Raw genomic sequence first — 15,478 nt, forward strand, 5'->3', positions numbered from 1 at the left:
AAGTCGGACAAAATTACTAACCGGAATGCACTGCTTCAAGTCAGCCGCCGATCAATCTGCGCAGCGCCGCATGAAGTCGAACACACCTATAGACGTTGTTTAGTAGACACGCCCCTTACTGCTGATTGGCTACATGTTTTAGTAGTCGGGCCGACTCACTTTTCCAAAATGTTTTTCAGAAATTGTGCACTCCACCTTTAACATGAACTAAGATTAAAAAAATGTAAAGTATAGTTCATTAATAGTTAATCTTAGCTAATTAACTAATTATTAACATATCAAAGTACAACCTAATTGTAAAGTGTTACCAATAAATGTACAATTTATCCAAAAACGGGATTCGGATGACATGAAGGTGATAAATTGATGAAATAAGCTTATTGTTTGGGTGAATATAAATATGAGCCATAGGCAAACCCTAAACAAAATTCTCTCATTTGTTGTCGTTGACCTGTCTATAGACATGCAGGAAGAGAAGAAACAAAATTAGCTTTAAAAATCAATCCCTTATGATACAGAAAAGCACAAAGCTCATAAAATTCTTGTGTCTCCAAACTCTCCATCAACAATTTTAGTATTGGCCTGTCATGGTGATCACACAGATGTATGTAGTTCATACAAATAAGTATGAATGAATACAGAAAAAGACAAAGGGATGGTCATATTATAGTCTGGAGTCCGTCCTTATGCTCTATATTCTATTAGTTGATGATGTATGCTGAACCAGGAGAATACTAAAGGAGAAAATGTTGAATTGCATTGCATTGTTATGAAGAACAACATTCCTGAGTACATATGGTGGAGTGATACAGATTTTCACGCAGTACACAATCCCAGCTGTATGCACAGGTCTAAATGATTTACATTTAGTGTCCGTACAAAACCATTTCCTCCTCTCTCTTTCCAATATACACATCACAAAATCCATACATTGTATGCATAACACATAGAAAAACATCTCTTTAAAGGGTTATGCATGCACTCTTTATTTTTCAAGTGGGGTGAAGAATTTATTCACAAAATAATTTCCCCTCTGAGATTCAGAAACAATCGGTCGATACGCCCCATAAGCAATCAAATACCAAATTAAAGAGAACCACTAAAAATCCATGAGAAAGAAAAGTGAAAACAGACTACAATGCTCAGAGCTACCTCTAGTGGCTTGATAACATAAAACAATTACAAAATGAGTGTATTGTTCCAAAAGCAACCTTTGAAAAAGATTAATGTTTATAAAACTAGGTGCTTAAGGTAATTCTCATAACCTGATCGGAGCAACTGCATTATACGACTTTCCAATTGTGATTGACGAGGTGTGGAATGCTGGGAAAAGAGATTCCAGATCATGTGACGTAAGGCTATTAACAGGTGTCAGGAATGGAGTAGAACGAGAACGACCTTCTCGTCGCACGCTCGTTCTGCACGACCGTGAACTCCTCGGTTACACCATTAAAACCTACGAGCTCCTAAAACAGTCCCGTCCTGCACACGCACGGGTGAACCCTCAGGTCCTGATTGCTTCCATGTTGCTTGAGTAAACATCTGAGACGAATTAGGCCCTTGTTATTGTTGTTTAACTTTAACCGCATGCTGCTGCTGCTCTGTAGAAATAACAGTTCCACAACGCGAGGGCTAGTACGCGACAGGCCGCGGATGACGATGGGGGACGACGTAACACTTCATTACTGCACTGCACACACAGGTTCCATTATCTACATACTTAGACCCTTCCCAGGCTCCCCTTAACACCACCAAAACACGTGCGTCTCCCACCGCAGCATGCAAGACTGCGGCTCTGTTCGTGTTGAACATGGGGCCCTTTCTTTAAATGTTGGTTTTAGATTAGCAATCTAAAACATGTTTTCAACACAAGCGGTGATACGGTTTGCGCTAATGACTTCTTTACTGCAACTGTACGACCATATTATTCCATATCAAAAGCCCATTGAGTGGAAAAATGAGGGACAGGGTCACGCTTGTTTGTAGTTAATGATTTATTCAATCTGATTATGATTTACGGCTAAATAAATTAGGCCTTGTGGAACAAAAACCAAGTACAAAAAATACAAACGTTGTGAAAAAATACAACTTGCGGAAAATCATGAAAGTAAAATCATGGACCCGGTGGTGGAAGGACCACGGCATTCTTGGTGACAAGGGCAAAACATGGAGTACATGACTAACAGCAACAGAGAAAACCTTCATCATTGTAAACTCCAGACAGCTTTCTGATTTCCACGTTTTATTGTATTGTAAGAATGGTGGGTTTAAATGCTATTGTTCCTTTAAACACAATGGTTTTTGGTTCCCACCCCAAGTCTATTAGGTTGATGAGTCCAATGTCTCTTAGCTTAACCACCTCATTCATCCCCAGCTGGCAGGTTCTCCTCGATCCTTTTGATGAACTTCATGCGAATTTCTGTCACATTGTCACCTCTCAAAGTATCCTGCGCGAATCGCACATCCACCGCCATTTGTACCTGCAACAGTCAAAAGAATGAGGTTGAACCGCGACTGAGGATCACACACTTTATCTTACAACCTCTCAAAAAATACTTCTCACCATTTCAAGAGCTCCTCTTAGCACTCCGCACAGAAGGCTGGAGTACACCAGGTTACTGTGGTTATCAGGAAGCTCTACAAAGTCCACTAGAGGGTTGCTTTCAAGAATAAGAGAAAACTCATCTCCAGCAGGACTCCAGTTGGTTACGCTTGGGGTGACACCCAGGTACATCTTGAAGGCTACCTGTTAAGACAAAAAGGTTTGTGTGAATTTGCCAACCCTTGATATCAAGGTCACATTAAGTGATTTTGCAGAGTTGGGAGGTTGTTTTTAAAAGGCTGTATTTACATCTCAGAGCAACTTTTTGACACTGAAATGAAATCAGAGCACAGTTTCAAGGCTTTCTGAAGACTTTTTAAACAGCCAAGGATTCTAATCAGGAACTAGGTGCTGTCATCTGTCATCATTTATTCACCGTCATGTCCTTCCAAATCTGTTTTACTTTATTTCTTATGTGGGACACAAATGGAGAAATTCCGTGCGGATCACCTTTCAAACAGTTTCAGTGAACTGATCTCAAAACCGAAGTTTGATAAATGAACAAATCACTTTAACTGGTTTTGTGAAAATATTTGGTTTAATCACAAATTGGACATCTGCGCTATGAAGATGCTGAGGAAAGCTATGGTGGATGTAGGACTGGCGCACATGTTATTAGTAAAGCTGGTTCAGTGATTAGTAGTAAATCCCCATCACTAACAAGCAGTGTTGGGCAAGTTACTGAAAATAAGTAATTAGTTACAGTTACTAGTTACTTCTTTTAAAAGTAATTGAGTTACTTTACCAGTTACTGTATATCAAAAGTAATTAGTTACTAGGGAAAGTAAATGTAAATATGAACAGTACTAAACAGTCAAACAATAAAATGATATGGATGGGGTATTTTACACATAAGACTCTAATATATCACATACTGTAGGAGTCTATTTTGCTTTAGATTCAGCCGTTGAATATTTTTGTTAGAAATTATCTTAATATGTAAGCTTAGTTTTATTATGTATACCATTTAGACAAATATTCTGTGTGTTTACATTGAAAATATATAGTGTGTTAAAAAATTTTATTGTCTCTTTAAGAATTTGTGTCAACCTGTCATATTTTCTAAAATAAATTATAATTTTTCTGATTCCATATTTATTTTAATAAGAAACGTCTCTGATGTGTCCTGCTGACAGGCGCGGTGTGCGCGTGCAGCAGCTGAGGCAAATTATGGGTCCTCCGAAGGTTAGACCGTTTCATTTCAGTTCTCTTCGCGAACTTCTGAGGCTTCCAGCTTGAAAGACCAAGTGCCCAATTTTTTAGGTTGCATGCTTAGCAGAGCGCGGCCATGGAATTGGAACACAGCTTGTGAACCTTGCGGCGGTAGTGCGCTCTTTGGTCATATATTGTTTGTATATGTTTTCTGTTGGATTTAAATGATACACAGGATTAAAGGAAGATATTTAATCAGGAAACGGAGTACGTGAATTGTTTTGTCCGACGGACACAGAGCGAGTGGATCGTTTTGTGGGATACGGAGCGAGTGAAACTGTGCACATTTTAACAGTTGTACAGCGCATATTTTTCTGGAAACAACAATCACGGATCGTTCTCTTCCATAAAGGCCGATGTAAACATCTAAGATATATATTAACATTTCTCAGATTTATTGCTTTTGTGGACTACACATGCAAGTTGATGTCATATTGGGATTGCTTGGCAAAGATAATTTACAAACATGAGACTGGATGGATTATGACTTGCGCACGATTTTTAAACAAAGGTATGTTGTCCCGTTTAGATTTTTCACGTTCATTCTATATGCACTGTTAGCCATGATGAAGTTTAATTCATTGCGCCGCCCACCACGGTCATGCGACGTTAAATCAGAAATGTCTTGTCTGTAAGTGTTATTTTTTTTACAATATAGAGTAACGCGAGTAACGAACTCATTTAATTTTCAGTAATTGTAATTGCGTTTCTTGATTTAAAAAAATACTTTGTTACATACTCGTTACTGATAAAAGTAGTGGAATTACAGTAACGCGTTACTTTGTAACGCATTACTCCCATCACTGCTAACAAGCTAGGCAATATCGCATTCATTATCCCAGGTGATTCGTCCATGATTATGAATGCAATATTGCCTAGCTTGTCAGTGAACTACGGTTCTGTGTACTGTAGTTTGTGTATGCGCATAACAATCTCATCCGATATCACACTGCAAAAAATGAATTTCTTACTTAGTATTTTTGTCTTGTTTTCAGTAGAAATATCTAAAAATCCTTAAATCAAGATGTAATTTCTTGATGAGCAAAATGACCTAGGAAAATAAGTCTAGTTTTAGACAAAAAATATACAATCTAAGTAAAATTGTGACTAAAAAAAGCAAAACTATCTGCCAATGGTGTGAGAAAATTGTTCTTGAATAAAAAGTTAAAGAAAAAAAATTATCTTGCCCCATTGGCAGGTAGTTTTGCTTGTTTTAACCACAATTTCACTTAAATTTTATATATTTTTGTCCAAAAACTAGATTTATGTCTGAGCCGATGGTGTAGTGGGCAGCACTCTGACATGTGGTGCTTTCGCACTTTCGGCGACCCGAGTTCGATTCCTGGCTCATGGTCATTTGCCGATCCATAACCCTCTGTCTTCCCTGTACTTTCCTGTGCTCTCCTCATTCACTGTTAATAAAGGCAAACATGGCAAAAAAAAAAAAAAAAATTCTTAGGTTATTTTTCTCATCAAGAAAATTAATCTTAATTTAATAATTTTTAAATATTTGTACTGAAAACAAGACAAAATACTAATTAAAAACGTCATTTTTTGTAGTATAAGTGGATGTTAAGATTTTCAGATAAGAACTTACATTTCACATTACGCTATGCTTACAATTACGTTATGTTACAAAAAATCTGCCAATGGGTAAGCAAAAAAATCTTGAACATTTTTCTCAAACACTTAATTCAAGAAAAATTAGCTTACCCCATTGGCAGATTTTTTTTGCTTGTTTTATGCACAAAATCACTTAAGTTTGATATTTTTTGTCTAAAAACTAGACTTATCTTGGGTCGTTTTGCTCATCAAGAAAAAGGATCTTATTTTAAGCTAGGGCTGTCAATAGATTAAAAAAATTAATCTAGATTAATCGCATGATTTCATGAGTTAACTGCGATTAATCGCAAATTAATCGCACATTTTTATCCATTCTAAATTTACCCTAATTTAACACTTTTCAGGTTTTTAATATTCTAATCATATATACATATATAGATGTTTTATGCAAATGTATGTAAACAACAGCCTGTTTACATTTTAACAGAATCACCAGCCATTGTTTTGTATATGAATTTTCCTTTCAGAAGATTTTTCTTTCTCCATTTTTGTTTGCTGCTGCATCATTTGTGACCTGTGCTGGCAAGTTGAGTCGGAATTAGCAAATTTAAAAAAAATTGTTGTTCATATTTTGACATTCTCTATTAAAACATAGAACAATGCATGATTTGTTGAAATATAACAAAATATGAATAACTACACGTGTTTGAAGTTGAAAGAGTCAAATTACCACAAACATTTCCACATCCATACAGTATATTACCACATCAATACCTTAAAATCACTGGTAAAACTAATAGATTTAGCACACACAAAGCAAAAACATCATCAATGTATGTTCAACTTTTTTTCCTTTTGTTTGATTGACATTGAGACAGACTGCTTAAAATCTAAGTGATCTAATATAATGTTACACATCAGATAGTTTTACCCAACAGTTAACCAAACATTTACTTAAAACATAACAGATTATAGAGCCTACCTGCGTGAATTCTTATCAAAACAGATATTTGTAAAACTGTAATTTTGTGTAGATGTCTATATATCCGGGTCGCGCACTCGCGCGTCTGTGTGCACGCGCTTCAGATATCAGTCAGTCAGCGTGAGGGGATCGCTTTTGAGTCTTGTCGCTCTTAATAACTCTTTAACATTAATCAGGTAACTAACTTTATCTCTCTTAATGTCTCTTTTAACATCAAGCAAGTCCTGCAGTCTATTTTCTAAGTCATGCATAAAAGCGAAACCAAAATGAATTGAGACGCATCTTTGTATTAGATTAAGCATTAGGAGGACGGTAGCGTTACACCTCTCAGACGTATAAATAAAGATCATATCAGATGTCCAACGAGCATTTAGAGCATTGGATTTGGTAGACGATTTGCTTAATGTTCTTATTTCTATGAAAACCTTTTACTCATTTAGAGAGAGTCACATTTGTCTGCGTCTCTGTTCATTCAACTATGGGCTGGACCAAGGGTCAAACAGAAATTGCGCGTTGCGTTAATCTCCGTTAATAAAATTAGTGGCGTTAAAATGAATTTGCGTTAACGCGTTATTAACGCGTTAATTTTGACAGCCCTAATTTTTAGATATTTTTATTGAAAACAAGACAAACATACTAAGAATTTTTTTCTTGAAAACCATTTTTTGCAGTGTAGCAACTGTGGAAAGACACAATTCTGTTCATCTCAATGGAAGCATGGAGACTTTCGGCATCACAAGCGACCTTTGGCGACCTAAAGTGGGCATGTCCAGCTATGTGACAAAGTTGAGAACAGTTCAACTTTATGCAAATGACGAGTGACTTTTGGGAGCGACTATCAATAAGAGTGAAGCAGTGGAGTTCACGTCATCCGTCTTTCGTCATTTACTGAGGACGGTTGCTCATTTGTTCATAGTTGTTAATAGGACAACCAGGATTAGGAATGCCTTCTAACGACCTCATTGAAAGAAACTTTTACTAGTGACACACAGCAACAAAGTTGCTGCATGCACATTAACAAGTGACATGGATCACTTGAATGGTGCTGTTGAAACCTTTTTGAAGCTTTAAAGCTCCAGTGTGAATCATTTTACATGGCATGACATCTATACATTTTTTGGCAGCATTTGTGGATTACACCCATGATCTTTGTGTTGCTACCGCAATGCTCTTCCAATTAAACTAATCATGATTGCATGATAAAGATGAATCAACATAGCCCTTTTTGTTCCCTAAAAAGAAGGCAAGTCATTTAAGTTTGAAAAGATTTAAGAATGAGTAAATGCAATCAGTTTAGTTCCTTTAACTTCAGACAATGTGACGCACATGTTGGAAAGCGAGGAATGACAGAATGAGAAAACAGAGGAACACACAGACAGAGAAAGAAAAAGAGACCATGCAGACGAGTACAGGTAACAGACAGAGAGAAAAAGGCCAATTCTGCCAATTCTGTCTGTGTGAACGCTACGCTCAGGATGAGATGCAGTGTTTCGTAAAAAGCACAGTCTGTTTCTCTACTAGACCAAAGAAAACAACCACAGATGAACACTTTGTGTCTGTGAGCCAACTGGCGTTGCGTAGCATAGCGTGCACGTTTCTAAAGCTGAGGGGCTCTGGTGGAAAGATCTCAAAATCTTAAAGCAAGTGGGCTTCTGCAGGCTAAAGATTAACATTGCGCATTAACATGCTTGCCCACTTCCCAAATTTCTTTCTTGGCCTGAGGGAGGTCTCTGCACACATTTCGATAAGTACTCATGTTACCTTTGCAATGACATCGGCTGTTTCTCGGAAATCGTGACATCTCCCCACGGTTGACCGAGCCAGGAAGTCTTCAATCAGGCGAACTCCGATATTATATCCCCTTTGAAGGACAGAAGAACACAGAAAAAAAAAACATCACTGACCAACCAATTTCTCATCAAAGTGCGAGTCTTTTCTTCACCCCTATTTCATCCATCGGCAAACCCAATAGCACTATAATCTCTTTTACTTTCAAGGTCTTAGCTTAAACTTCAAAATTCAGCTTTCATGCCGAAATTGCAAAAGAGAAACGAAGTGGACTTGTTTGGCTTGAGAGAATCAAATCTTGTTTTTTCTCGCATCATTTTTGATTCAATCTTTGAAAAGATTGTATTTCAGCAGTGTTGCCAAACCCAGTGTCAGTGAGACTACTGGATTAGTTCAAGGCATGGTTAAAATGATAAGACCACTCAGCCAAAGATTACATGCTGCACACTGATTTTCTAAACCACAAACAACCGACATATCAGTTTTCCAGCATCCACACACTGCCTTTCCTACCATGTATTGAGTATTAGAACACCTCAGTTATCGTCTTCATCTGAATCTACTATAAGAGGGCAAAAGGACTTGAGAACTGTGAAACATAATCATGTTCGTGAAAAAATAGGGGTGTAACCTACAGCTACACTGTTCATTTAGGAAAGCAGGGTGGGGAGGGAGGCCATTTATAAAAAAATACAGAATGGCACATTTTATTCTCAATACCACACAATCCAAACTCTGCAAACTGGATGACGCAGTGCAATCACCACACCTACTATACTAACAGCCCGAATATAGAAAAACTAAAGTTGGTGATTAATGGAAAACCTGGACAAAATCACCACTAGACTTTTCAAGAGAAAAACATAGCCATTGAAATAAGCTAAACAAGAATCAAAGAAATTAAAAATAGCATTTTAGTGTCGATTAGCCTATTTTACCTTGCTTTACAATATGCATTTAAAAAATAAATGCTAAACTTCCATCTGTAGGTATTTTAACCGTACTTTTCTAATGTGTTAATAATATGCTTCAATTTTTATGACCTCATATTAATTGACTACATTAAAATGGCCATTTCGTACTAAGAAAAATGAATTTGTCACAGAATGTGAGTACTTATGTGAACTTCACAAATAATTTGAGCATGAGAGGGGACTTACATTTTATCCAGTTGTTTGTTCACCTCTTCATCATTTTCATAGTCCTTACACAGTTGAGTGACCAGGGCTCCATATGTCAAAGTGAATAACTCTGAATTCTGTTTAAGAGACAGACAAGCATGACATTTGTTACATAGCAAGTTCATATGATCTGATTAACCTGATAAAGACTGATATTGAATTATTAAAAAAAAAAAAAATGTAGGTCAATAGCAATAAAAAAACTTCTGTAATCTAGGAACATGATCTTGGCAGCTACGTTACTGATAACATTTAAAAGGAAAGTTGTGTTACCTATAGATTTCTTAATTCGTAACCTTTATTTGTAAATGAAATGTTATGCATAGAAATGTAGCTTGAGAAAATAACAGTACACAGATATGTTTACATGTTCGTATAGCTGCAAAACAAACAAGACATTTGGGATGCTCAGTTTCGGCCGATAACGGCATTAAATGACTCAATCGGTACTCGCTAAGTTTGACGATCTCATGAACTGATTTTTCTGTTTACATTTGTCATCGGGTTCCTGAATGCAGCTGCAATTAGAGATTATTATTTTATTATAACACATTTTTATAACCCGTTGCTCATGTGCGACGTGCAGATTTGGATTTCTCTCTTTGCTTTTACAAAGATATGTGTATTTTCTATGAGGACGTGCTCTGGTCCTAACACCGCATTGTGCGCAACGTGTCGTCACATCCCCATCAAACAGCGTACAACACACATCTATTGTGGACAACTTCATCCTCATGCCGAAAGTTTATTATTTGCATGGTTTTCAAACTGGGGGGCCACAAGATGGTGTCAGGGGGGCCCCAGTTTTATGACATTTTATGAAATACACTAATTTAAAATGAATTCTGTGTAATTAAACCTAAAAAAAATAAGGCTACTAACAAAAGCACTACTTTTTTGTATAATTTAATGTTTTTTTTAAATAAAATGTTGAGTTTTAGAAAGTTTTTTTTGTCACAAATTTTCTTTGGGTAGGGCCGCGAAGGAATGCACCGTACACAAGGGGGGCCACACGCTGAAAAAGTTTGGGAACCACTCCGTTATAAAGTTTTGACAGTTTAAACTTTAATTTTCCTCACAGCCGCTCTTGTCTGCATACACCCGATGTGCGGGGACACAGCTGCCTGTTATCAGTGCATGTGAACAGAGCGATCTTTCTCACGTCTTAAAGCTACAGTAACCTAATTCATCTCCTAATGAAATCACTCTCTGCTCTTCACTGAAGAACTGTTGTACTTTATACGAATTAAAGACTGTGAAGTGTTTTATTTTCATTACTTTTAAAAGACTTAAGCCTTTTTAAAGGCATAGTAAATTTCTCTTTGCAGAAGAAGAAATATTTGTTGTACTAATTTAATTAATTCTCTATTAAAACAATAATATACACTGCAAAAAAAAAAAAAATGAATTCAATTTACTCAAATTTTTTAAGGTAAGTGGTTGCAATCCATTTATTTAAGCTACATTTAAAGAATTTTTTTTTGTTTTGTTTTGTATTCCTAATTTTTTGTTTAAATGTAGCTTAAATACATTGATTGCAATCACTTACCTTAATAACTTGAGTAAATTGAATGAATAATTTTTCAGTGTACCTAAATACTGCAAGAAATATAACAAAGGCAACATCTCTGGTACAACTTTATCTAGAAAAATGTTAACAATTACAGCTTGCATATCAGCTTGAAGAATCGGTATCGGCATTGGCCGATCACGAAGACAACAAATCGGTAATCGGTATCGGCTGAAAAACTCCTGATCGGAGCATCCCTACAAGACATCTGTTATTCATAAACTGTGGTAGAAAGATTCACTGTTGCTTTAAACTTCCCATTTCTTTAGACAAGTAAACAGGAACAACTGGAATCCAGCATATTTATAAATTAGCATAAACTGTGAGGTCCAAAAGTCTGAGAGCAGTGAGTACACAGGAAATCTGGGATTCAGCTAGTTTACAAAATTAAATTTAACATTGGAAACAAACAAAAAGTTTTGGAATTTTAATATGTTAGGATGTTCCCCAGCTTGGGCGGGCCGCCCAAACTGCAAAGTGCTGCAGGAAACCCTGATGTGACATTGCCTGTGTCAGTGCTATTGTAGAAAAGGTCAGAAGATGTTTTCAAACCACATTTTGAACACTCAATTTTAAAATTAATAAAAACTAGGGATGCTCCGATCGAACGGCCGCCGATCGTAATCTGCCGATAACGGCATTAAATGACGCGATCGGCACTCGCTAAATTTGCCGATCTCATGAGCCAATCTTTCTGTTTACTTTTCTTCATAGTGTTCCTGATGCGGCTGCAATTAGAGACCATTTTACACAGTGCGAGCATTTTGTAATTTGTTGCTCATGCCTTTACAGAGATATGCGTATTTTCTATGAGGACGCGCTCCGGTCCTCAGCGCGATGCGTCTTCACATCCCTATCAAACAGCGTATATAACACATATCTATCGCGGACAATTGCATCCTCATGCCGAAAGTTTATTACTTGCATTCGTTTAAAAGTTTTAAACTTCCATTTTTCTCACAGCTGCTCTTGTTTGTGGACACCCGCCGCACGCATACACAGCAGCGGGTCATCAGTGCACGTGAAGAAAATGATCTCTCCCACGTCTTAAAGCTACAGTATCCTAATTCATCTCTCAATAAAATTACTCTCTGCTCATCATGTGAAGAACTTTTGTACTTCATACGAATACGTGTATATTTAATTCATACAGTAAAGACTGTGAAGTGTTTTATTTTAATTACTTTTAACAGACATAAACCTTTTTAAAGGCATATTACATTTCTCTTTGCAAGAAGAAATATTTGTTGTGCTTATTTATTCGATTCTCTATTAAAACAATAATATACCTAATTTATAGTTAGTTTCATTTCTACAAATGGTTCAAACTCTGCTAGATTATAGATAAAAGATTCCCATTCCACTGCCATTCTGTGATCGGCACTGATCGGCGGATCATGATCTTGGTGATCGGTAATCGGCCCCAAAAATGCTGATCGGAGCATCTCTAATAAAAACCCATTTGTGTATGCATAATTTGGGAATCTAAAAATAAGTGCAGAAAGATATCATAAAAATTTTTATAATTTTTATGTTAAGTGAAAGACTATACATTTTTGTCTATGTTTTGGCACACTAGTTTATAGATAGGGTTATTCGTAGGGCTAACATACTAATACTAAAGGCTATAAAACTTTTATTTGATTTCATGTGACTGTAAAAGAAAAGGGTGCATAGCAAATTGTTCTGCTTCCTCTTAATATAGTTTGTAATTATTTTTTTTTATGATTAAATATTTATTTAAATGCTTGTTATTTATTTTTAGTTTCATTTGTGATATCAGACTTAGGATTTCCATTGTATAATATGATGTACAGCACAGTACAGTATAATCATGGGTCTGAGTGACAGCATACAGTGTACTTCAGCGTCCTCTGGCGGTACAACATCGAGTTAAAATACAGTCAAATTGAACATAAATGGTATTTAAAAAAACAACAACAATGCATCACCTAAATCAACGTTTTGTTTTGCGTTTAAATTTTACTCTCAGTACTGTATTAAGTTGATACAGTAAAGGCTAATATGCAACTTTCTAAACGCGATATAGCACTACTATAACGAAAGCCATTGCAAAATATTATAAATAATATTATGCTTGAAAAACCAATGAAGCTAAATACTGCAATTATGCACATGCTACCTAATCTACTAAAAAGAATATTTATTCAACAATTCTTTATAATTTCTCATCAACACCAGGATAATTCAATATTTGACTTGCTGTCATACAATACTTTTTTGTCCACATCATGGCCTAGATAAAAATACGAACACACAACTACGCAACACATATGCTACGCTACACTAGCTATACTATACTTAGTAAAAAAAAAGCTTGCTCAGTTGGAAAAGCACTAACAATCTACCAAATAAAAACAATAGCTTGTTAGCTAACGTTAGCTAAACAGCATTCAGTTGAGATCTACTGAAATACGACACAGTACTCACCATCTTCTTGCTGTCTGTGGTTCTGTTCGATTGCCTGGACATTTTGTCTTATATTACAACTGTGTACGGATAGATTACAGGCAATATTTTATTTATTTGCTTCGTAGAATGAGAGTCCCGTGATGCTGTTCCTGTCACAGTACTGGATTCACGTCCGGAATCACGTCAGGCATGTTCAACGTCATGTCACACTGCGCAGACAAATCGACGAATGATATCATAGTATCGCGACAGCAATCCATTAGCACTATCGATTTCCAGTTAGACTCGCTCTCGCGGAACTGAGGTGTCATAATTTCAGTCTGCGCAAAACGAACACAGGTCTGTGTACTTGCCGGAAGTTGCGTGCGAAGTGGAGTAGTGGGCTTTGTAGTTCTTAATAGTTATTCAATGCTTTTCAATCATTAAAATGCAATGTAGTTATTTACGAGAGACTGTAACCAGGATTTAGTGTGGTATGATTCTCATTTAATAAAGCCCTGACAACATAAACAAGATAAACTGTTCTACAGGCTGATTTAAATGCAAAACTGGTACATTTATTCCACTAGATGGCTGTGCAACGACGTTTATATGGTAAGAGGAAAGCTGTGTTTACAATCTATGAAGGTTGAATAGTTTATAAATGTACAGAAATGATGTTGCAGTGGAATAAGGCAGTCATGCTTGTAAATTCTTCTGAAAATGCAACACATGTTCGCTCAATTTGTAACAACTCGTAGTCAGTGATGACAAATGCCATCCCACAGGACAATTTTATATCTTTTTGCTCAGATGTTGCTCTTTAAAGGGGACATTTCATAAGACTTTTTTATGATGTCAAATAAATCTTTGGTGTCCCCAGAGTACATATGTGAAGTTCTAGCTCAAAATACCATATAGATAATTTATTATATTAAAATTGCCACTGTAGGTGTGAGCAAAAATGGGCCGTTTCTGGCTGTGTCCTTTTAAATGCAAATGAGCTGATCTCTGCACTAAATGGCAGTGTGGTGGTTGGATAGTGCAGATTAAAGGGTGATATTATCTCTTTCTGACATCACAAGGGGAGCCAAATTTCAATTACCTATTTTTCACATGCTGATAATGGTTTACTAAAACTAAGTTACTGGTTTTTTTTTACATTTTCTAGGTTGATAGAAGCCCAATTATAGCACTTGAACATGAAAAAAGTCAGATTTTCGTGATATGTCCCCTTATAGCTTAGGATATTTAATAGAGTTTAACCATCAACCTGGATGATTCTCCTGTTTTTATTATTAAGAGAAATGGATATAGATGTACTGTACAGTAAACAAGGTATTTGTTGACATATGCCTAGTTTAAGAGTAGGCTATGCAGCTGAATTTATACCAAAATATCCAATAAGCTTGACTTTTGATTTTCGAAGTACAGTAAGTATTTTGGCAAATCCAAGGCCAGTTTGCATATTTTTCTCAGGTAAAAGATCTTCCTTTTGATCCATTTAAGCTTATGACTGTCAGTGAGAAACAACTGAGATATTATTAGAGATCTCAGTTGTATTTTTCTTTCTTATGGGAAATGTTAGAACAGTGCAAGGATATTTTGGCCCTAAATTGATCAGAAAGTAGCATTAACTTTGTGATCTGGATTTCATTAATTCCATAATCTGAATTTCATAATCTGTTACATGTTTTTAGCACATTTCATCACAAAATATTATTTTGGAAAGCAATGGAGCTATCATAAATTTCTTTAGTTGTTTTTATGTCGCCAGGAAGGAGATGTGAGGTGTTTTCTTCAAAAGATTATTTGCAGAGGCACTGAAATTGAGATTTGGACAACAACATTTAATGTCACGCTGTGCTGACTTAGTTGAATTGGCCTGGGGAGAAAAATTCTGTTTCTGGCTGTTTAATAGCAGCTGTCTTATATACCCTCATGATGTTTTCTTTCTCACGCTGTTCATGCTGGAAATTATGGATAAACTATTCGGAATGGATTGAATGTAGAATAAACATACTTATACATGAGAGAAAATACTAGTAGCTACATATAGCAACATTATATTAAAACCCACTAGTGATGTTGTCTAGGTGATGTCTTCTCTATCACATCATAGACATGACATGACATCACATCACAGTGGCTGTTTCTCAATATGCGTT

General features: G+C 36.2%; 2 protein-coding genes across 3 annotated transcripts in view; one reads left to right on the forward strand and one right to left on the reverse strand.

The window, feature by feature from the left end:
* Positions 1–664: 664 nt before the first annotated feature.
* Positions 665–13,515, reverse strand: trappc3 (trafficking protein particle complex subunit 3). The gene is made up of 5 exons (XM_055219831.2): positions 13,350–13,515; positions 9,308–9,405; positions 8,121–8,220; positions 2,564–2,746; positions 665–2,480 (listed from the first exon to the last, which is right to left on the reverse strand). Exons 1-5 carry the CDS (start codon positions 13,389–13,391, stop codon positions 2,361–2,363), a joined length of 543 nt encoding a protein of 180 aa, XP_055075806.1. The 5' UTR covers positions 13,392–13,515; the 3' UTR covers positions 665–2,360.
* A 208-nt stretch (positions 13,516–13,723) lies between these two features.
* Positions 13,724–15,478, forward strand: part of angpt2b (angiopoietin 2b) — a 59,109-nt gene continuing 57,354 nt past the window's right edge. The window contains exon 1 of one of the 2 annotated variants that reach the window (XM_055219828.2): positions 13,724–13,925. In XM_055219828.2, the coding sequence (XP_055075803.2) occupies positions 13,901–13,925 (25 nt within the window). In that variant the 5' untranslated portion in view covers positions 13,724–13,900. The remainder of the gene's footprint in view (positions 13,926–15,478) is intronic. The other variant, XM_055219829.2, reaches the window with a different exon arrangement.

This window comes from Misgurnus anguillicaudatus, chromosome 20 (assembly GCF_027580225.2).
Source record: "Misgurnus anguillicaudatus chromosome 20, ASM2758022v2, whole genome shotgun sequence".
Taxonomy (NCBI): Eukaryota; Metazoa; Chordata; class Actinopteri; order Cypriniformes; family Cobitidae; genus Misgurnus; species Misgurnus anguillicaudatus.

Excerpts from the sequence above, each read along its gene's own strand:
- trappc3 (XM_055219831.2), bottom strand. The coding sequence starts at position 13,391 with ATGTCCAGGCAATCGAACAGAACCACAGACAGCAAGAAGATG. Across the intron at positions 2,747-8,120 it reads CAGCCGATGTCATTGCAAAG|GTAGCCTTCAAGATGTACCT; the intron begins GTAACATGAGTA and ends TTGTCTTAACAG. Across the intron at positions 2,481-2,563 it reads TAAGAGGAGCTCTTGAAATG|GTACAAATGGCGGTGGATGT; the intron begins GTGAGAAGTATT and ends TGACTGTTGCAG.